This window comes from Bos indicus x Bos taurus, chromosome 4 (assembly GCF_003369695.1).
Source record: "Bos indicus x Bos taurus breed Angus x Brahman F1 hybrid chromosome 4, Bos_hybrid_MaternalHap_v2.0, whole genome shotgun sequence".
Classification (NCBI taxonomy): domain Eukaryota; kingdom Metazoa; phylum Chordata; class Mammalia; order Artiodactyla; family Bovidae; genus Bos; species Bos indicus x Bos taurus.
In genome coordinates this window covers 30,605,645-30,629,466 of record NC_040079.1, presented here as the reverse complement: position 1 = coordinate 30,629,466, position 23,822 = coordinate 30,605,645, and the positions used below count along the sequence as shown (strand labels likewise).

General features: G+C 35.8%; 1 protein-coding gene across 9 annotated transcripts in view; it reads right to left on the bottom strand.

Moving 5' to 3' along the window:
- Nucleotides 1–23,822, bottom strand: part of POT1 (protection of telomeres 1) — a 98,210-nt gene that overhangs the window by 6,079 nt on the left and 68,309 nt on the right. For all 9 annotated transcript variants that reach the window (XM_027539099.1, XM_027539098.1, XM_027539093.1 and 6 more), the window contains 7 exons: nucleotides 22,730–22,899; nucleotides 21,241–21,329; nucleotides 15,928–15,984; nucleotides 13,085–13,241; nucleotides 10,479–10,684; nucleotides 5,602–5,737; nucleotides 1,199–1,287 (listed from right to left, as the gene is read on the bottom strand). In XM_027539099.1, coding sequence (XP_027394900.1) covers nucleotides 1,199–1,287; nucleotides 5,602–5,737; nucleotides 10,479–10,684; nucleotides 13,085–13,241; nucleotides 15,928–15,984; nucleotides 21,241–21,329; nucleotides 22,730–22,899 — 904 coding nt within the window. The remainder of the gene's footprint in view (nucleotides 1–1,198; nucleotides 1,288–5,601; nucleotides 5,738–10,478; nucleotides 10,685–13,084; nucleotides 13,242–15,927; nucleotides 15,985–21,240; nucleotides 21,330–22,729; nucleotides 22,900–23,822) is intronic.

The following is a 23,822-nucleotide window of genomic DNA, read 5'->3' as shown; positions in this document are numbered from 1 at the left end:
ATTCAAAAGTCCTCAATAGACTGTGGGCTAAAACCAAGAAGGATGAACATAAAACCTACTCTAAGGGACCAATAAGCAAACCAAGAACTATGTTCAGTACAGGATGACGAGACCAAGCTTGAAGTACACAGCAAGAAACTCATGCAAAAGTTAACCTGGACTTTAACTGGACCACAAACAAAATATAAATTAGTAGTATCATATAGCTAGATTAAAAGAGAAAGAAAACAAAACCAAGAATACAAACCAATATCTACACAATAAAATTTTCAGGCAAGCAGGAGCACTGTCCAATTTTAGGGAATAAAGGTTTTCTCCATATTCCAAATTGGCCAACATCTGCAGCCCTATTTCTAGCTTTGAGTACCAAACTTTGAGAAGAACATGGGTAAAATGGAATGCTTATTGAAGAGGAGAAATAAAGCAGTAAGAATCATGGGAAAGTACCAAAGGAAGTGTGGGCACCTGCTTGGAGAAATAAGGACTTAATGAATACTTGACAGATTACCTTCAAATGCAGTCTACTGATTTTATACAAGAGGGAACACGTGGACTCTAATTCTATTAATAGTAGGCAAAATGTGGCCCATGTTAAAATTGCAAGTAAGCAGATTTTGCCCCACTGTTAAGTACTGCATCTAATAAGTAAGAGATTTGTTACCTTACAATGTAAATCCCGTGGACAGAGGAGCCTGATGGGCTGCTGTCCGTGGGGTTGCACAGAGTTGTACATGACTGAAGTGACTTAGCAATGTAAACGGGTCCCCAGTCGCTGGGGAGTTTTAAGCCAAGGTTGGATGACCATAGTTAATGATGTGATATAAAAAGACTCTTATTATTCCAGCTAAAGACTTGTATTGGGTAAAAAATTGTAATAGCTAGCTCTAAAATTCTTTTCAAACCCAAGATACCATAAACTGCAGAGATTTTTCACAAGTTGTATTTATGATTAATGCTAAATTACTGAAAATTAAAATGTAGTAACTGAAAAATACTGGCAGATTCTTAAAAGTACATTTTCAGGTTTTTTAAATATTTAAATTTTTATTATGATCACTGTGAATGGTTCTGCTTACGAAAAACTAAACTTTAGCATAACCTTTATTCTGATTTTAAAATATCCACAAATACTGAAATATGAGTGAGACTATCCTATACAAAGACAGTTATAATTATAGGACATAGAAATTTAGCTAACCTTCTGCCACAGAAGAAGGAATCCACGATGTTTTATTAACCAGGGAATTTAGATTTTTTATTGGTCTCAAACTAGAGCAGTGTTTACATCTGAAATCAATAAAAGAAAAAATAATTTATTATAAGTAATTATTATAACTCATTTAATTATTATAAATCTTTGCTGTGCAAGCACACACAATTTAAAAAGTATATTATTAAACAAAAGAGCACTGCAATTTCTGTACTTTAATGTGCATATTACAAAAAATTATTAAAAAAATAAACTTCTTACAATACAAGCAATCAAAAAAGATAGTACAGTCAGAATATACATTGCTAAGCTGACAATGAGAAAGGTTCCAGGTGCAGGATATTAATTAATTTGGCTAATTTCCTTATTTGGTAAAGTGAAAAACTCTAAAGACTCTTTCGATTTATGGCTCTGAGAATAATATGTAATACCTAAGACCTTAAATTTATAAATATAGCCAATAGGAGATAGCATATTCAAAAGCAGAGACATTACTTTGCCAACTAAGGTCCATCTAGTCAGGGCTATGGTTTTTCCAGTGGTCATGTATGGATGTGAGAGTTGGACTGTTAAGAAGGCTGAGCGCCGAAGAATTGATGTTTTTGAACTGTGGTGTTGGAGAAGACTCTTGAGAGTCCCTTGGACTGCAAGGAGCCCTGGGATTTCTTTGGAAGGAATGATGCTAAAGCTGAAACTCCAGTACTTTGGCCACCTCATTCGAAGAGTTGATTCATTGGAAAAGACTCTGATGCCAAGAGGGATTGGGGGCAGGAGGAGAAGGGGACGACAGAGGATGAGATGGCTGAATGGCATCACCGACTCCATGGACATGCGTTTGAGTGAACTCCAGGAGTTGGTGACGGACAGGGAGGCCTGGCGTACTGGGATTCATGGTGTCACAAAAAGTTGGACACGACTGAGCGACTGAACTGACCTGAACTGAAGTGAACTGACTTTTTATTATACATATTAATATTCAAGAGATGTTGATAAGAAAATACACTTGGATAAAAATATAAAATTAACATTTAAAAGGTTCATGCAGAATACTTTTCATTTGCAATCTAGGGAGGAACAGAGGATAACTATATTAAATATTATCTCCTTTCACTCTTCAAATACACTGAAGTGTTTTCTTTAACAGAAAAAGCTAACTGGGTGAGTTACCTTTAAAAATGGCTCTAATACTAAACTTTAGACATTGATAAAGTAAGTATACAAATTAAAAATTAGAGTAACAAGCATAAATAAGAGAATTCATTACTTCCAAAGTAATGAAAGAGGAAAAAGGAGAAAAATAAGAACATTTTAATAAATTAATCCAATAGATGACTGGAGAAAAAAAAATAAAGTAATAACAAAAAAGGGTGAGAAGGGAAACAACAATACTATGGTAAGCGTGGAGAAGGAAATGGCAACCCACTCCAGTATTCTTGCCTGGAGAATCTCATGGACAGAGGAGCTTGGCGGGCTACAGTCCATAGAGTCACAAGAGTTGGACATGACTTAGCAACTAAACCACTGCCACCACCACCAAGTGTGAAACAACATGAAATATAGTGTAGAAATAAAACCTAGCTGTTTCAGTAATTAACTTATTTTAAAATCATCTACAAAAAACAACTAAAATCTATTGGTATTTATTTATGAGACCTACTAAAATATAATAACAAAGAAATATAAAAGCAATGGGATGAGAATAAGGTACAATATGCAATTACCAACCAAAAATGCTGATACAGTTATAAGAATATGAAAAAAAATAAACATTACAGCAAAAAATCATGATTATAGATGAAGTTATTACATAAGGATATATAGTACACTGAATTCACCAAGAAGATGAAATGCTGAACCTGAATGAATAAGCAAAAAAGACTCAAAACTTATAAAGTACACATTGACAGAATAAAACGCCACAAACCTACAATCACAGAGGACATTAACCACAGCCTCTAAGAAGGTACTATATAGTTAAAATCACAAAGGAAAGAAGGTTTGGATACAATTAATAAGCTTGTCTAATGGACATAACTAAACACTACTAAACATTAAACACAACTGTTAGAATATACATTCTTTTAAAAATCTATGTAGTATGTACAAATTATGAACAAACATATTCCTTGATAAAGCAAAGATGAATCATTATGAAATACATCAAGTTATTTGGTTAAAAAGTAATTAACTAAAATATAAATAAGAATGTAGCACATAAAATGAGTGTGTAAAAAATTTTAAACATACAGTGAAATAATTCATGGGCCAAAGAAATCATAATGGAAATTGTGAAACATTTAGAAATGACAAGAAAAATAGTATCTATCAAACCTTCGGTTAAAGCTACGGCTATTTTCTCAGGGGAAAATTATAGACTTCAATATAAATATTTAAACGTATACTAAAAAACAATGAATTAAGTAAGGCAAACATTCAATTTAAAACATTACATAAATGGAGTACTAACCTACAGAAAGTAAAGGAAAAAAGTAAAGAACAATAATAAACAAAATACAGACCATCAACAAAAACAAAAGCTAGTTGCTTTGGCAAAAAAGGCCAAGGGTTAAAAAGTTGCAAATAATATAAAGTGAATTCAAGAAGAGACAAAAAGAAGACTTAAGCACTATGAATAATTTTATGTCAATAAATTTAAACCTGAAAAACAAATGAAATACTATTCTAGAAAACTTTCATTACTAAAATAGATTCAAGGACAAACAAATTCTTAAGAGATGTGCAACTGCTAAAAAACTGAAGCAGTAGTTTCAGTTCTATTAAAAAAGTATCATATCCAGAAATCTAAGTAAAGTTTTATAAAAACTTTAAGGTCTTGTCAAACATTTTGGTAAATATGACTATATTAATATTGGAAAAATCTGTAAAATAAAAATAACCATAGAGTTAAAAAAGTATAGGGCGGACTAGAAGTTTCATGAGATGCATGTAACTGCATACAAAAGCTTGCAAAAATTCTTTCTACATCTCTTTGTAGAATTATTACAATCAGCTAAACACACACAGGACTTCCCTGATGACTCAGACAGTACAGAATCCGCCTGCAATGCAGGAGACATGGGTTCGATCCCTGGATTGGGAAGATCCCTTGGAGGAGGGCATGGCAACCCACTCTAGTATTCTTGCCTGGAGAATCCCTATGGACAGAGGAGTCTGGCAGGCTACAGTCCATGGGGGTCACAGAGTTAAACACAATTGAGTGAGTAAGCATATGGCACAAACACACACAAGAACCAAAACAGGGACCAATAATTCAATAGGAAAAACAAGTGAAAAATGTGTATATGGAATTCACAGAAGAGAAAACCTAAATAGCCAATAAACATGAGATGTTTAAACTCACAAAGACAACAGCTACTACTTGATGCTCATCAGTCTATCAAAATCACAAGTCAGACTAATACCAAGAGCTAAGTGTCAAAGAGAATCCGAGGTAAACAAATTTTTACACATTGCTGATTCAACCATATGGCAATCCACTCCAGTATTCTTGCCTGGAGAATTCCATAGACAGAGGAATCTGGAGGGCTGCAGTCCATAGAGTCGCAAATGGTCAGCCACAACTGAAACAACTTAGCACGCACACATGCACGACTGGACCATAATCACTGGAAAAACAATCTGGCATTTTCCAATAAAGCAGAAAATATTCTATAACCCAAGGCTTCACAAAGCAGAACCCTTTGACTGTTTGATCAGGTGGAAACACAGATATTACCTACACTGCCTCTTTCCAAACCTAGTAAGTAGCTCCTAATGTATTTTGATATCTTTTACCTTCTCACTGGCAACTCATTTATAACTCTGTGGCACAGAAATTCTGGAATTCAATTACTTACCTTTTACTAGGATGCAGCTCTGAACTTTCTCTGTAACAAGCATCTAAATTTTTAGAAAGCAAATGAATATTAGCCTTTGCTGCTGCTGCTAAGTCACTTCAGTCGTGTCCGACTCTGTTCGACCCCAGAGATGGCAGCCCACCAGGCTCCCCAATCCCTGGGATTCTCCAGGCAAGAACACTGGAGTGGGTTGCCATTTCCTTCTCCAATGCATGAAAGTGAAAAGTGAAAGTGAAGTCGCTCAGTTGTGTCCGACCCTCAGCTACCCCATGGACTGCAGCCTACCAGGATCCTCCGTCCATAGGATTTTCTAGGCAAGAGTACTGGAGTGGGGTGCCATTGCCTTTAGGGCAGCCTTAAACCTAGCAGAGTACAGACACTCAATATTCATGCTATTCAAAGAAGAGACATATACCAAAAAAATCTATCACCTATAAACTGATACTCAATCACTGTCCACTGAATATAGTAACAACTGGGATAAAATAATAAACAAATAAATAAAATTAAAAATTCCCATGATTGAAAACATACCCATAGTGATGTATTTTTCCTTGTATAAGAAATGGAGCTGAAAGGTCAAGGATTTCCAGGTCTTCATGGCCAGATCTTACAGGAATTACACTATGAAACTTGTCTGAGAGTTTGCAGATTTCACTGAGTGTACCTCCTATTAAAAGGGAACAAATAACCCTTCAAATAGTACAAATATAAAGTAGACAAACTGGGGTATTAACTGTGCAACACCTTAAAGGCAGTAAAATACTAAAAGGATTGACAGAAAAAGACAACAAATGCCATGAATTTAACACACTTATACATTTATTGTTAAAAATAGCAATTTGTAAACTTAGGATCCTATTCACTTTAAAGAAACCACTGAGAAAAAATGCTCAGATATGAGCAAATAAAAGGTTTGTGAAATATGAACCATCATCTTTTAAAATGTATACAAATTGCTCTTTATGCCTGGAACACTTTGGTTCAAATGACCTAAAAAGAGGTAAATTTGAGAATGAAAAAAATGATGGGATTCCCATTAAGTTTTCTATATACTACTAATGTCTAGGCAAATTTAGTCTTGAGTTTGAAATGAATCTTTTCAGTTTTCAGTTCAGTTCAGTCCCTCAGTCGTGTCTGACTCTTTGCGACCCCATAGACTGCAGCACGCCAGGCCTCCCTGTCCATCACCAACTCCAGGAGTTCACTCAAACTCATGTCCACTGAGTTGGTGATGCCATCCAACCATCTTATCCTCTGTTGTCCCCTTCTCCTCCTGCCCTCAATCTTTCCCAGCATCAGGGTCTTTTTAAATGAGTCAGCTCTTCGCATCAGGTGGCCAAAGTATTGGAGTTTCAGTTTCAGCATCAGTCCTTCCAATGAACACTCAGGGCTGATCTCCGTTAGGATGGACTTATTGGATCTCCTTGCAATCCAAGGGACTCTCAAGAGTCTTCTCCAAGACCACAGTTGAAAAGCATCAATTCTTCGGCACACAGCATTCTTTATAGTCCAACTCTCACATCCATACATGACTACTGGAAAAACCATAGCCTTGACTAGAGGGACTTTTGTTGGCGAAGTAATGTCTCTGCTTTTTAATATGCTGTCTATGTTGGTCATAACTTTCCTTCCAAGGAGCAAGCGTCTTTTAATTTCATGGCTGTATCACCATCTGCAGTGATTTTGGAGCCCCCAAAAGTAAAGTCTGCCACTGTTTCCACATCTATTTCCCATGAAGTGATGGGACCGGATGCCATGATCTTTGTTTTCTGAATGTTGAGCTTTACACCAACTTTCTCACTCTCCTCTTTCACTTTCATCAAGAGGCTCTTTAGTTCTTCTTCACTTTCTGCCATAAGGGTGGTGTCATCTGCATATCTGAGGTTATTGATATTTCTCCCAGCAATCTTGATTTCAGCCTGTGCTTCATCCAGCCCAGCATTTCTCATGATGTACTCTGCATATAAGTTAAATAGGCAGGGTGACAAGATACAGCCTTGACAGACTCCTTTCCCTATTTGGAACCAGTCTGTTGTTCCATGTCCAGTTCTAACTGTTGCTTCTTGACCTGTACGCAGATTTCTCAAGAGGCAGGTCAGTTCAGTTCAGTTGCTCAGTCGTGTCCAACTCTTTGCAACCCCATGAACTGCAGCACACCAGGCCTCCCTATCCATTACCAACTGCTGGAGTCTATCCAAACCCATGTCCATTGAGTTGGTGATGCCATCCAACCATCTCATCCTCTGTCGTCCCCTTCTCCTCCTGCCCTCAATCTTCCCAGCATCAGGGTCTTTTCAAATGAGTCAGCTCTTCGCATCAGGTGGCCAAAGTATTGGAGTTTTAGCTTCAACATCAGGCCTTCCAATGAACACCCAGGACTGATCTCCTTTAGGAGGCAGGTCAGGTTGTCTGGTATTCCCATCTCTTTTACAGTTTATTGTGATCCTCACAATCAATGGCTTTGGCATAGTTAATAAAGCAGAAATAGATGTTTTTCTGGAATTCTCTTGTTTTTTTGATGATCCAGAGGATGTTGGCAATTTGATCTCTGGTTCCTCTGCCTTTTCTAAAACTGTCTTGAACATCTGGAAGTTCACAGTTCTTTTTAGTTTAACATTTAATTTAAATATAGATGTGAACAGTTCAAGTAATTGAAATTCCTGTATAGGGTTTATTCATTTTTCCTATGAAAAATCATCACACCCAAATGTTATGACAGGAAGGGCACTAAAACCATCAGGTTGGCTGAGAAGAAATAGAATGTTCAATGGCATACCATTATTAGAAGGCAGCCTTATCTCTGATTACTCAAACCTACCAGTACCTTTTCTGGTATACTTTCACTTAGACTGATAATTCTTCCTCTCCAGGGAAAGAGAAGATGATTTATAAAAATAGTTTCGTGTATTTCCTAAAATTTGTGTAAAATTTATAATGTTGAAATTCAATTGTGAGGGGGAAGTATTTCTGGCATAGTGGAGTAAGAACATTCAAAAATACACAGCTCTATAACAGCAAAAAGAACGTTGGCAAAAATTATCAAATTCAACTTTTTCAGAACTCTAGAAATTACAGTAAAGAAACTGCCTGCAATGTGGGAGACCTGGGTTCGATCCCTGGGTTGGGAAGATCTCCAGGCGGAGTGCATGGCAATCTACTCCAGTATTCTTGCCTGGAGAATTCCAACCACAGAGGAGCCTGGTGTCTATCAGTCCATGCGGTCACAAAGAGTCGGACACGACTGAGTGACTAAGCACAGAAACCAACCGAAGGTTTGCAACAATTCAAGGAGTGGTCATTCAAAAATAGTGGATAAATCTTGGTGAGAACAGCAAGTTTTGTGGCGTTTCAACTTGCCCGGCTCCTATACCTCTTTTCTCAGACCTGTAATAGCAGGATCTAACTACCGTTAGATCCTAGCCTAGGCCTGGAGTTATAATACTCAGAAATATGGTAAAATAAAAATAGCCTGGCTGGCTACAGTCCATAGGGTTGCAAACAAAGTCAGTTACACATCAGGTTTACTACTCCAGGTGTTGAAGTTACATAGATTAAAATTACATGTATTCTGACCTCAGGGAATTTTTAAATTCTAATAAAGACAACAAATCTATAAACAGACAGATAAGGCACAAATATAAGAAGAAAATGCCCTACTAGAAGCTCATATGGTATGTAATAAGAACGGCTCAAATCTGCCTGATGAATCAGAAAAATGCCTGATGCATGTAGGTGTTCATTAAATATTATATGTGAATTGCTGGAGAATTGCTGCATTTACTTCTGAAGAAGTATTAGAGCAGAATTTCCCAGGAAAGCGGCAATGGATTGGCAAAGAGATACAGAGAAATACACTAGGTTTAAGATGTATCAGCAGTTTAGTACGCCTACAGGGTGGGATGGGAATTGAGGTAGGAGATGAGATTGAAAGTTTGAGGGATAACTGGTAATTAAAAATAGAAGCGGGAGCTACGGGGACTTCTCTGTTAAGCTTCCTTTGGACCTTCAAGGCCAACTTGGCTAAGAACAGAATTCTGTGGGAGGCAGCAAAGCACAGAAGGACCCGAAGGCGTATTTGTCATCCTCTTGACTCTACAAGGACAGTTCTAATACAGTCTGATAGGATCATGGCTTTATTTTATTTTTAGGGCATATAAATAGTCTTACTCCATTTGTGTGTGTGTGTGTGTGTATGTCTTTGTTTTATGTCTATCTCCCGGTACAGGTAAAAATACTGTAAGTTGTCACATTTCACTCATAAAAGTGGCCAAGTTTTTTAAAGCTCTAGTATATCATAATGATGAGGGTAGGGGAACAGATAATTTCATATGCTACTAAAGCATATGCACACTACGATAAGTTTCCTAGAGAGAAACTGGGTAACATTTATTTAATTCTTTGTGCCCCCATAATTACACTTCATCCAGGGGGAGATAAAGTTTATCACAGAGTTACTATGTCAAGAAACAGGAAGTAACTCAGTTTCACTAGTCACTATACTGGGAACCACTATTCCGTGGTTGTTTTCTCATGTATAAAATAGCTTATAATAGTACCAACTTCACAGGATTATTGTGATTATTACATCAGTTAAGATGTAGAAATTAATTAGAATAGTTTCCTATATGCTATAATGTATTAAAACAAGAAATGTTCATGAACACACCACCAATGTTTAAACACATATGTATTCAAACATACATATATATATAATTATTTTTTAAAAGATTATGAATTGCTTTTATAAACAGAAAAACATCAGTAATAAAAATGATCATCATCCATTGTAATTAAGATCAGTTCATTTACAAAATGAAACTAAAGTTTTCTCTATTGCAAATTAGAGGTGGTCTTCTTTTATTATGTATTGTTATATAAATATTAGATAAAAATAAGACAAAAGTATAAAAGAAATGAAAAAACAAATTTGACTTAAAGCTTCATTCTTTTAAAATACTGTATGTCAAGTTATCTTTACTTGAGTTAAGGATTCCTTCCTTGATTTAGCTGTCAATAGATGACTTTCACTGTATTTTTATGAAACAAGAGTGACATCCAGAGGCCAAGTCAACAGCAACAATATATAATAAACAGCTTCTTGATTATTATTCAGCTCAAAAATCACACTGGATCTCATTAAGATTGCATGTAGGACTCTAACAAGATGAACAAATGCAAACACTTAAGTTTAATGTATAATTTCAAAATGTCATTCAGTTAAACTTAGATATGTATATGTGTACGTATATAGTTGAATCTGTTACATATATTATATTATATAAAATTTAAAGAAACAATATTTTGATTTTATATGTTCAAGGTTGCCCCTAAAATAAATTTAACAATAATTAATCAGAGAAAGGCAGAAGAAAAAGCTGTATGTTAATAAAACGGTAAAAACATCATACCTTCTATCAAAATTAGACAGTCATTTGAAAGTGGAAGAATACCATTATTTTTCACAAAATGAATAGCTACTTTTCGTTCTCCTTGATCTTTAGTGGTCCAGACCTTTGAATTATATAAGGATGTATTTTGTAGCGTGGTATCTGGGGTTTTGCTTGTACCCTCTTGCAAAATCTTATCCAAATCAATCTCATGTGGCACTTCTTGCCTAAAATCATCAACAATGGAATAACACAAAAACAACTGGTATAAGCTTACAAAGTCAAATTTAACAAATTATCCAATTAAAAGAACATTTATATGCTTATGAATCATCTACTTATTTTAAAATATTGAGATAATTCACTCTGCAGATTCAGGGACTCATTCAATAGAAAGATATTTGATGACATTTCATGGTTAATTTGGAGAAGGCAATGGCCACCCACTCCAGTACTCTTGCCTGGAAAATCCCATGGACGGAGGAGCCTGGTGGGCTGCAGTCCATGGGGTCGCAAAGAGTTGGACACGACTGAGCAACTTCACTTTCACTTTTCCCTTTCATGCATTGGAGAAGGAAATGGCAACCCACTCCAGTGTTCTTGCCTGGAGAATCCCAGGGATGGGAGAGCCTGGTGGGCTGCCATCTATGGGGTCGCACAGAGTCGGACAGGACTGAAGTAACTTAGCAGCAGCATGGTTAATTAGATCCATATAATAATTACATTAACAACCAGCAATTTCCTTGCCTGGCTCTGTGATACTAAGATTATGTATAATTATTTCTTCACCAAATTGTTCTCCTCTGTAAGGAATGGAAACCTCCCCGTAGGAACCCTATCTTCACTCCAGCTAAACATTCACTTATTATTTAAGTAATTTCACTTTAATAGGGTACCTATTTTATAGACCAGTATTTATTTTGATTCCTTTTAATCTAGAATATATTTTTTTAAATCATATGGCAAAATATGATACAGTAGAAATTACATAATCTGGAATCAAAAGGTCTATTTCCTTTCTTGGTTCTGTCACCAATCAAGTGTGTAACTTTAGGTAAAATCTCTTTAACCTTACTAAATGTTCTACTTTTTTGTGTTGTATTTAATATTTATCTAATTTTACAGCTATGATTGGTCTTTGTTGCTGCACATGGGCTTTCTCTAGTTGTGGGGAGTGGGGGCTACTCTTTGTTGGAGTACATGGGCTTCTCAGGAGATTGCCTCATGGCTCACCTGGTAAAGAATCCGCCTGCAATGAGGGAGACCTGGGTTTGATCCCTGAGTTAGGAAGATCCCCTGGAGAAGGGAACGGATACTCACTCCAGTATTCTGGCCTGCAGAATTCCATAGACTGTATAGTCCATGGGTCACAAAGAGTTGGACACAACTGAGCAACTTTCACTTCACTATGGGCTTCTCACTGAGGTGGCTTCTCTTGCTGAGGAACACAGGCTCTAAGTTGCACAGGCTTCAGTAGTTGTACATGGGCTCAGTACTTGGGGCTTGTGGGCTCCAGAGTATAGGCTCAGTAGTTGTGGTACACAGGCCGAGCTGCCCTGAGGCATGTGGCTACCTCCCGGGCCAGGGGTCAAACCAGTGTCCCTTGCATTACAAGGCAGATTCTTAACCACTGGACTACCAGGAAAGCCCCAAACCTCTTAACCTGTCTGAAATGTTTTCCTCATTTGTTTAAAAAAGGATCATACAGGGTGGCTTTGTTTGGTAAAGTTATATAATTTTACAGAATTTTACCAACTATAATTTGATAATACTTAAAGATCTAAAATCTATACTTATATTCTAACTATTATTTCAAGCCCAAATAGATAAAAAACAATCCCTTGTTTTACAGAAGGAGATCTGATGATTAAAAATCTCCACAAACAGTACTATACCTACATTTCAGAGGGGAAACCATATGTATATTAGTGCACAGAGCACACACACAACATGTCCGAATGATGATGTATATACATGTATTTGTTACATACATAGAGAGAAGATAGTCAAATTGCATAAATAGAGGAAGAGGGATTAAAAATAATTTTCAGAATATGTCTTGAGCCATAATAAGTACATATATATTCTAATGTTCTATATACTTACTCATTTATATAAAAATTGATGCTTAGAATAAAGATTTTCAGAAACTGAGAAATCCTCAATTATTAACAAAAATTTAAATTATGTTCACCGTATTATAGTTATTAAGCAGGACAGGAATATTTCCAACAAGGTAACAATTAGGAATTTCAACTAACCAGAAATCTTATCTATTTAAGAATTTTAGTTAATAATGGTTTACTTTCAAGATTTTTTTGTTACAAATGAGAAAGTCTGCTTAAATATTTTCATAGTCTGTTACTTGTTTGCATGTATGAGAGCTACTAAATTGAATTTCAGATCTAAAAATAGCACCTACTTTTTTTTACTATTATGAAGAAATATCAAAAGGATTTATCTTTAAGGAATTAGTGTTTTTTCTTAAAAAGATTACCATTCTTTCAAAATACAATAGATTTAAACCATAACTGATTCACTTCCAGGACTTAAACTTATACATAAGAAAATATATATACACAAATTTATGAAATGAAAACTTCGGTTTTATTACAGAAAATACTTACAGTAAATGACATTTTGGACAATAAAGTTTGACAGACTGAAAGAGTCTTCTGGGCTTATATGATCTCAGTTTTGCTCGGATACGATATTGTTGAGGAGCGTTTTGTTTCAAAATAGCACACAGTGGGGTTTTCTCCAAATATTGATGATCTGTAAGTACTATGAAGAATTTTTGGATTAAGTTAGATAAATCTATAAGGATATCAATATATTCATGATAAGAATCTCCATGAAAAAAATATACAATAAAATCTAAGTTGTATTAACTGTCAACCTTGGTAACATTTTGCCACATCATCTCTGTCATTTTCTATGTCTCTGTTTATATATATATGTATATATATAAATCTTACAGATACATGATTCACATATACATATATTCACATATTTATATATATATGAATCATTTGATAGTTATTTCCAAACATTATACCCCTTAACCCCTAACTACTTCCGTGTGTATTTTACAAGAACAAGAAATTTCATTAATATAATGCAATTTTCAACATCAAAACACTTACCAATGATTATGACTGAATCAACAGACGTTCAAATTTCTCCAACTAGCCCCATAATGCTCCTTTATTTTATTTTATTTTATTTTATTTTATTTTAAAACTTTACATAATTGTATTAGTTTTGCCAAATATCAAAATGAATCCGCCACAGGTATACATGTGTTCCTATTCAGCATTTTATTTTCAGGTCCAGGATCTAATCCTGAACAATGCATTGCATTTATTTCTTCCATCTCTTTGGAATCCTTCAGTGTAGAATAGTTCCTAAGATTTTCTTCGTCTTTCAAGACGTTGATATACTGAGAATTTGAGGCTGCTTATTTGGGTGGGTCTGGTTTTTATCATGATCAGACACCAATTATGCATTGCTGGTAGGAATACTACCATGTAAGTGATCCTGTGGCCCTCAGAGCACATGAAGAGCACACGAAGAGGCACGTGGTGTTAGTGTTTTCATTCCTGGGGATGTGAACTTTGCTCAGCTCATTAAGGTGGTGTTCAGTAGGTTTCTCCACTATAACCTTATTATTTCCCCCTCCATAATTAATAAGAAAGCATTTGATAAAATATAAATATCCCAATTTCATCAAATGTTTAGAATCCTGCTAGCTTAGGATCCACCAATGATTGGCAACTTAATAAATTATCATGATTAAAAATGGTGACTTTTTTCCCTAACTTGATTATTTCTTTTATGTTTATCAGCTTCCATTCTATTTGAAATAACAATTTTCTATTCAACCTCATTTATTTGTTTTCTTCTTTCTTTACTCTCCATATGGACTAATAGATTCCTACTTTACTCAAGCAGTACTATCTCATCACTAATAATTTTAATTTTGACACTTAAATTGTATCATCAGATTTGACACCCTGTCACCATTAACCTGGGGACTTCTCTACTTTATGGCACAATAAGATGTTCCAGAATCATCTTACAATTCTCCTTCCCAATTCTGGAATATGTTATTTCTCCAAGAAGCCCTGGTTGGGGATATTATTTATAAACTAAGATCTGAACACTGCTGCTGCAGCTGCTGCTGCTAAGTCACTTCAGTTGTGTCCGACTCTGTGCAAACCCATAGATGGCAGCCTACCAGGCTCTGCCGTCCCTGGGATTTTCCAGGCAAGAACAGTGGAGTGGATTGCCATTTCCTTCTCCAATGCGTGAAAATGAAAAGTGAAAGTGAAGTCGCTCAGTCGTGTGTGACTCTTCGAGACCCCATGGACTGCAGCCCACCAGGCTCCTATGTCCATGGGATTCTCCAGGCAAGAGTACTGGAGTGGGGTGCCATCGCCTTCTCTGAGGATCTGAACACTAGGTGTGCTCATTGCTACTGGATGTCATTGTTTCCATTTCCTTTTATCAACAGAGCTGGGGCTCATATGCATATGTTTACACCTATACTTACACATATGAGCCTGCATGTGTATGAATATATACATGAGTGAATACATATATACAAACACACACATATATCTATTTCTTTATCTGTCTCTAACACCATGAGTGCATATTAACACCTCCAAATCTAATACAATACCATAAGCTTCTTTCTTCTAGCCCTCTGCCATTTCATAGTTATACATCCTTTCTCCAGTTATGAAAAACTTATGTTTTTATAATAGTATATTACAGAATTTTAATATATTGTGCATATAAATATTTTCTTAATTGTTCTATTTCACCTTAGCCGAAGTAACAGAAGATGGGTATCTGATGAATTGATTATTATTGCTAACATTAAAATTTGGGGGAATATTTTAAGGATCTCCTTTTTGTGTATACCACTAAATACATAGTGTGGATTGATTAAAACTAATACCATATAAGATATTTTATACTCTCTGCTATGCGGTGGGGCTTATTTTTACAAATATGTCTTTAATTTATAGATAAATGATATAAATATATACACTCAATTTAAAAACATATATCTTTCTGGGTTTCATTTTATGCCAGTTAGGATGAGGTAGAGGATTAAAAGATAAATATGGGTATGTTTTTGTTCTCATGGATATACGCTCTCAATATTAGATAGCGCTAAGTGAAAATCGCTCAGTCGTGTCTGACTCTTTGAGACCCCATGGACCATACAGTCCGTGGAATTCTCCAGGCCAGAATACTGGAGTGGGGTGGGTAGCCGTTCTTTTCTCCAGGGATCTTCCCAACCCAGGGATCGAACCCAGGTCTCCCACATTGCAGGCGGATTCTTTACCATCTGAGCCACAAGGGAAGCCCAATGATGAGTTCCCTGATAAATATAAAGACAGACTTCATTATGCTTACTATTGTGTCTCAATTTCAAAGATGAAAATGGTCTTACTTGTAGCTGATAGTTGTTGACATCTTTCAACTTCATATAATGATACTGATCCAGAGCCTATTAGGAAAAAGGAGAGAATTATATTTTAAAATCCATTAAAAACTCAATGTGGCAATGAAAACTATAAAACATTACTGAGAGAAACTGAAGAAAAGCTAAGTCAATGGAGAAATTTGTTTATAGATTCATGTCATTTGTTCATGGAATGGAAAGTTCAATATTGTTAATAACTGATATTCTTCCAAATTAATTTGTAGATTCAATGCAATCTTAATCAAAATTGCATAGGCTTTATTATAGAGACAAGTGGATTCCATCAGTTAAGTGAAAATGGCAAGGAATTTAAAATCTAAACATTTTAAATTTGTTTAGAATCCTAAACAAATACTGAACTGTAGATAATGATATTCATTCACTGAAGTATTTAGAAGGTGTACTTACATCTGCAAATTACTTTGAAATGCATCAAAAACTAAAATGAATTGATGGATTAAAAAAGATAAAAGACACAGCAAAAAGAGTAAAAGGTTAACAGAGAAACTGATGGTGGGAATATGAATGTTGACTGAACAACTGTTTCAACTTTTCTATATGTTTGAAAGTTTTTTTAATGTTGAAAAAGTACACTGTGATGGAAATAAGGGATAGGTAGATAAAATAATAAATTAACTAAATTTAATAGGATGACTTGATGAATGCCATAAAATATAATTTTACTTAAACCAAAGAGCAAAAATAGTGATCACAGCAATACATTTTAGTAATGCTTTCTAAAATGAAGAATTCAAGACTTAAAAAAAAGTATTCACATTTTGCACTTACATGAGCTTACCACATTCTATTACATATAATAGTATGTTACATTTTTATAATTTATTATATGAAACATCATATACAAACATATGGATTACTTGTCCTTTAACATCACTAATAAATGGCACAAAGACCCATGGTAAGAGAACCTGCATGGACACCTTAAACTGGCAAACTATAATTTCAAAGAATCTGATTACTTAATATCTGCCATTCTGCATGAAGTGAAACAATGCAAAAGCCTGATTAGTAAACAGATAATAAGAAAATAAGAGAAAAGATGTGCAAAAGTGTATTAAAACAGTCTCCCACAAACTGACAAGAAAAAAGAAAAAAAGCCCAACAGAAAATCAGGTAAAGAGTAAGAGCAGACAATTCAAAGAAGTAAAAAGGTTCGATAAATATAAGATTTTTAAAGTTTCCAAGTACTCAGGGAAACTAAATATACCTAAAACCTGCCAAACTGAAAAAAGTACACATATTGTTAAAGCAATACCACTGACAGTATAAGAAGGGACATGCTATTTGCATTTGAATCCTATGACATTTTGGCATATAATCTGGTGTCATCTACGAAAATAACACGTGTTTACTCTTTGATTCTTCAACCCCACCTTTACGAGTTTATTTTAAATAAAAAATAAGCTTGAATGTACAATTGTTCAGGGATGTTTATTAAAGCATTATTTGTAAGAGTAAGAAACTGAAAACCACCTGTCTATCAAACAGAAAATGGCTGCATTAATTATATTAGATTGACGTAAAATATAATGCAGCTATTAAAAGAATGAGTTTGAGTTATATGAATTAGCCCAGAAAGAGGTCTATGATCTATCATTAAAGAAAGCAACCAGTATACTAAGGTCTCACTTTTGTTAAAATTTTAAACAGAGGAAAAGATATATATGTTCATATAGAATTATATATATATTTTTATAAACATGAATGGTTTGAAGAAATCATAGTCAACTGTTACCTTTACCTCAGCAAGTGGGCATAAAGGCATGGAAAAGCTACGTAGCTTGATACTGTTGTATATACTACTTCTGTTACTTGAAAATAACTAGAAAAACATTTTAGGAGAAAAGAGATTTCAAAAAGTATAATTATAAATCATACTGGCTCTAAATGATTGTCACCTGAAGTAAATTGGCCTCATAATGGGTGGTTCAAGTTGTCACAGATTAGGCTAAAATGCTGTCATCAAGGTGCTAGGAAATATGAAGAATTTTAAAGCACATAAAATGAAGAAATAAACATGGACAAAATAACCAAATCACCAGCATGTGAATGGCACTGACTTTGCCATCAGTTAATAGTAAGAGAGGTTGGGCAAATTATATGATCCCCATTACTCAAAGCCTCAGTTTCCTTTTTGCAAAAGGGAAGAATAATAGCAACCTCACAGGAGTGCGGTTAGGATTAAATAATGACTGTTAGCATTTATTTAGTGCCTATCAAGTCACAGATGTTAATTTTAATGCTTATTATTACTGACATAGATAGAGCATAAATATTCATTAAATAGATCACAGTAGGGAAGAAGTTAGGTTGTAGAAAAAAAAAACATAGGGGATAGAAACATGACATAGATTTTAAAGCTCAAAATGTACAAGCAAATACCGAGACAAAATGGTAAAGGAAAAATTATTACAGATTGAGTAAATTTTTAAAATTTATATTTGAATAGCCATCTATTCAGGTAGATAATAATATAAATATACCATCAATTATCTGCTAATATTTTATAATTAGGTACTTAAATAGCTCAATATAACTGGGAACTCTTAAGATATGTATGATCAAAAAATACTTGGGCTATCGGAAGTAAAGCAGCTAGAAAATAACAAGCAAATTGTTGACTGGGAAATGAATACAGATTTTTAATAAGTATATATATTTTTGTTGTTATTGTTGTTGTTTACTCGCTAAGTTGTGTGGGACTCTTTGTCACATCATGGGCTATAGCCTGCCAGGCTCCTCAGCTCAGTTCAGTAGCTCAGTCATGTCAAACTGTTTGTGACCCCATGGACTGCAGCACACTAGGCTTCCCTGTCCATCATCAACTCCTGGAGCTTGCTCAAACTCATGTTCATTAAGTCAGTGATGCCATCCAACCACCTCATCCTCTGTCATCCCCTTCTTCTGCCTTCAATCTTTCCCAGCATCAGGGTCTTTTTCAGTGAGTCAGTTCTTTGCATCAGGTGGCCAAAGTATTGGAGCTTTAGCTTCAGCATCAGTCCTCCAATGAGTATTCGGGACTGATTTCCTTTAGGATTTATTGGTTTCATCTCTTGCTGTCCAAGGGACTCTCAGGAATTTCTCTAACACCACAGTTCAAAAGCATCAATTCTTTAGCGCTCAGAGTTCTTTATGGTCCAACTCTCACATCTATACATGACTACTGGTGAAACCATAGCCTTGACCAGACGAACCACTGTTGGCAAAATCATCTCTCTGCTTTTTAATATGCTGTCTAGGTTGGTCTTCTCTCCATGGCATCTGGTCCCATCACTTCATGGCAAATAGATGGAGAAACAGTGGGAACAGTGACAGACTTTATTTTCTTGGGCTCCAAAATCACTGCAGATGGTGACTGCAGCCATGAAATTAAAAGACGCTTGCTCCTTGGAAGGAAAGTTATGACCAACATAGACAGCATATTAAAAAGCAGAGACATTACTTTGCTAACAAATGTTCGTCTAGTCAAAGCTATGGTTTTTCCAGTAGTTACGTATGGATGTGAGAGTTGGACTATAAAGAAAGCTGAGCACAGAAGAACTGATGCTTTTGAACTGTGGTGTTGGAGAAGACTCTTGAGAGTCCCTTGGACTGCAAGGAGATCAAACCAGTCCATCCTAAAGGAAATGAGTCCTGAATATTCATCGATGGGACTGATGCTGAGGCTGAAACTCCAATACTTTGGTCACCTGATGCGAAGAACTGACTCATTTGAAAAGAGCCTGATGCTGGGAAAGATTGAAGGCAGGAGGAGAAGGGGACGACAGAGGATGAGATGGTTGGATGGCATCACCGACTCTATGGACATGAGTTTAAGCAAACTCTGGGAGTTGGCGATGGACAGGGAAGCCTGGCATGCTGAAATCCATGGGGTCACAAAGAGTTGGACACGACTGAGTGACTGAACTGCACTGTACTGAGGTTGGTCATAGCTTTTCTTCCAAGGAGCAAGAATCTTTTAATTTCATGACTGCAGTCACCATCTGCAGTGATTTTGGAGCCCAAGAAAATAAAGTCTGTCATTGTTTCTCCAGTTTCCTCATCTATTTGACATGAAGTGATGGGACTGGATACCATGATCTTCATTTACTGAATGTTGAGTTTTAAGACAGCTTTTTCACTTTCATCAAGAGGCTCTTAAGATTTTCTTCACTTTCTGCCATAAGAGTGGTGTCATCTGCATATCTGAGGTTATTGATATTTCTCCCAGTAATCTTGATTTCAGCTTGTGCTTCAGTCAGCCTGGCATTTAGCATGATGTACTCTGCATATAAGTTAAATAAGCAGGGTGACAATATACAGCCTTGACGTACTCCTTTCTCAATTTGGAACCATTCTGTTGTTCTATGTCCAGTTCTAACTGTTGCTTCCTGACATGCATACAGATTTCTCAGGAGGCAGATCAGGGGGTCTCGAATTCCCATCTCTTTCAGAATTTGTTTAGGAAGCATCACTACATAAAAACCTAGCGGATGTGATGGAATTCCAGCTGAGCTATTTCAAATCCTAAAAGATGATGCTGTTAAAATGCTACACTCAATATGCCAGCATATCTGGAAAACTGAGCAGTGGCCACAGGACTGGAAAAGGTCAGTTTTCATTCCAATCCCACTAGGCTCCTTTGTCCATGGGATATTTTCAGGCAAGAATATTGGAGTGGGTTGCCATTTCCTTCTCCAGGGGATCTTCCTGACCGGAGAATTAAACCCATGTCTCCTGCATTTCCTGTATTGGCAGGTGGATTCTTTACCACTGAGTCACCTGCGAAGCCCAATAGGTATATATACACACACATAAATGTATGTACATAAATACTAATATAACCCAAATCAAGTAATCCTTACCATTCCAATTTGAAAATGTAACTACATAATTAAGGGAGGAATACTGTTTTTTTGTATTAGGATACAAAAAGGTTTAGCATGTTTCTTTATAATGAATATCAATTTAACAAAAAAAAAGGAGATAGGGAGATATTAAAAAAGAGAATTTATGTTGATGTAGTAATTTTACTTAACAGAAACTAAACTGGCAGCATCAAAAATCACCCTTAGTTATTAGGGGTATGGAATTAACGGATATACACCACTATATATAAAAACTGGTAAATAACCAGAATTTACTGTATAGCACATGGAACTATATTCAATATCTTGTTAATAACCTATAATGGAAAATAATCTAAAGCTGTACACCTGAAACTAACACAATATTATAAGTCAACTATAGTTAGGTAATTTATTAAAAAACTGTCCTTACTTGAAATGTTTGAAAAGCTGTCCTCTTGCTCTGATTGACATACACCACCAAAACTCTGGTTGGGGGGCAAATGTGCAGATTCTAAAATCCTATAATTGAAAGAATACAACTTTTAATTGCATAAAGCACAGTCAAATAATGGTCAGTTTACCCATAGAAACCAAGAGCTTAGTGAAATTACATGAAAATTCTGTGTGCGTTTTTGTGTGTGTACGCATTCTTCAGTAGGTCTATAGCTTTCATCAGATTATCAGGAGGTTCCAAGAGACTCTAAAATTTAAAAAACCCAAGTCTAGAAAGATAAAAGTGAAATAGTGGGATCATGAAATATTACAAATAAGCTGGGTATATAATACATGTCATTCTAAGAACAATCTCACTCTAGACTCAAGCAATGAAATACTTTATGGCTATATTCTGCAATCTAAGAAATAAAGTAGGAAAACTGATATAAGGTTATTAAAATAGCTAATTTCATTGATGTTAAAGTCATCTTGATTTAAATATGTTAAAACAGAAAATAGTTATGTCATTTTAATTTACTGAACAGGATATTTTGTATATCTCTTTGAAAATATGCAGAAGACTTTTTATTTCCCCAGAGTATAGGTCAAAGAGTTTCTACACACAATGACTAATAGGAATACTTCATGGAAAAGGGAAGTACAAGTATAGCAGGATTTAAGGTATTACTCACTTTCTGGGCACACCTGAAAGTTTTAAAAATATGACACCATGAAATAATTCTGCTACCTATTTTCTTAGGTATACATACTTTAGAAAGGCAGTATTTTTTCCATGGAGGACCAAGTACGTTTGGCATTCTAGGTATATATATATCAAGTTTTCCAAACTTTAGCTAAGCTCCAGTTTCCACTGTTTGTTTCCATACTTAGAGAAGGTAAAAAATGGTAGAACATAAAGTGCAAAGAGTAAAGGTAGGAAAGAATATAAGTAAATGTTAGAAAACTAAGGAGTATAAACTCAGCTCTGCTACTGTTTAGCTATTTGAACTCATGATCACTTGATTTGTTTCATTTGGTTCAGCTATTTTTAAAAAATGGATAATGGCACAAAAGGCTCTAAGAATCAATTACAAGGGACTCATTAGATTCCCCAGAGAAGGCAACGGCACCCCACTCCAGTACTCTTGCCTGGAAAATCCCATGGATGGAGGAGCCTGGTGGGCTGCAGTCCATGCGGTCACTAGGAGTTGGACACGACTGAGGGACTTCACTTTCACTTTTCACTTTCACGCATTGGAGAAGGAAATGGCAATCCACTCCAGTGTTCTTGCCTGGAGAATCCCAGGGACGGGGGAGCCTGGTGGGCTGCTATCTCTGGGGTCGCACAGAGTCGGACACGACTGAAGCGACTTAGCAATAGCAGCATTAGATTCCCTCTCCTCACCTCAGAACTACATTTTCTTAGAAATCAGCTTAATTAATACCTTATTTACAATTTCTGGATAGGTATATAATAGGCTTACTTTTTCAGCTGATCCACATCGGAGTTATTTTCAGGCAAGACTCTGATTCCCCGACCATAACTTGTGCCTCCATGAAGATGAAACTCTAGGGCTAAAGACGTTGCCAGGTTCTCTGAACTGACTGACTGAAGTTTGGTATGGAGGCTATAAATTCTAAGGAAGCTTCCAACCTAAAAGCAGATGGTTTGTTATTTAGAAAATGGAGAAAATGAAAAAAAAAAATCTCTGATTCAATATTTAACAACTAATATGGGGTACAGACCAATAACCAGGGGTGTTGACCCATCAGAAAGGGAACTGGTATGCTACACTGATGTATACTCAATATCAGCCCCAAGGACACCATATAGAAACCAAAATGTGTGTATGTATACATACATATGCATGTATAGATACGTATTATGCATTTTTTTCAAATCTAAAGGCACATTTTCATTTTGGGGATATTAAGACATGAAATACGATTGAGTCTTAGCTTTAGTAAAATATAGTAGCTGAGAAACCTATTACCTAAATCAAATTCAAGCCCCCTATTTGATTAGGTTGTTGAAAATAACCTGCTTTAGCTAATTTAAGATATATCACTGATAGCTGGCCCACTCAGTTGTGTTTGACTCTTTGCTACTCCATGGGCTACAGTCCACCATGCTAATCTGTCCATGGGATTTCTCAGGCAAGAATTATGGAGTGGGCTGCCATTTCCTACTCTAGAGAATCTTCTTAACCAGGGATCAAATTCATGTCTCCTGCATTGCCAGGTGGATTCTTTACCATTAAGCCCACTGGGAAGCCCAATTTCAGGTAACATTTAATTAAATATGACAACTAAAACACTCTCATTATGAGACTACTAGAATAGTTTTAAATGTGTTATTATATCAAAATAATAAACTTCCTCTATTCCACAAGAATTCACCTGCCAGTTCAAGAGATGCAAGAGCCAGGGGTTCAATCCCTGGGTTGGGAAGATCTCCTGGAGTAGGAAATGGGAACCCACTCCAGTATTCTTGCCTGAGAAATCCCATGGAAAGAGAAGCCTGGTGGGCTACAGTTCATGGGGTCTCAAAGAGTCTGATACAACTGAACAACTCTG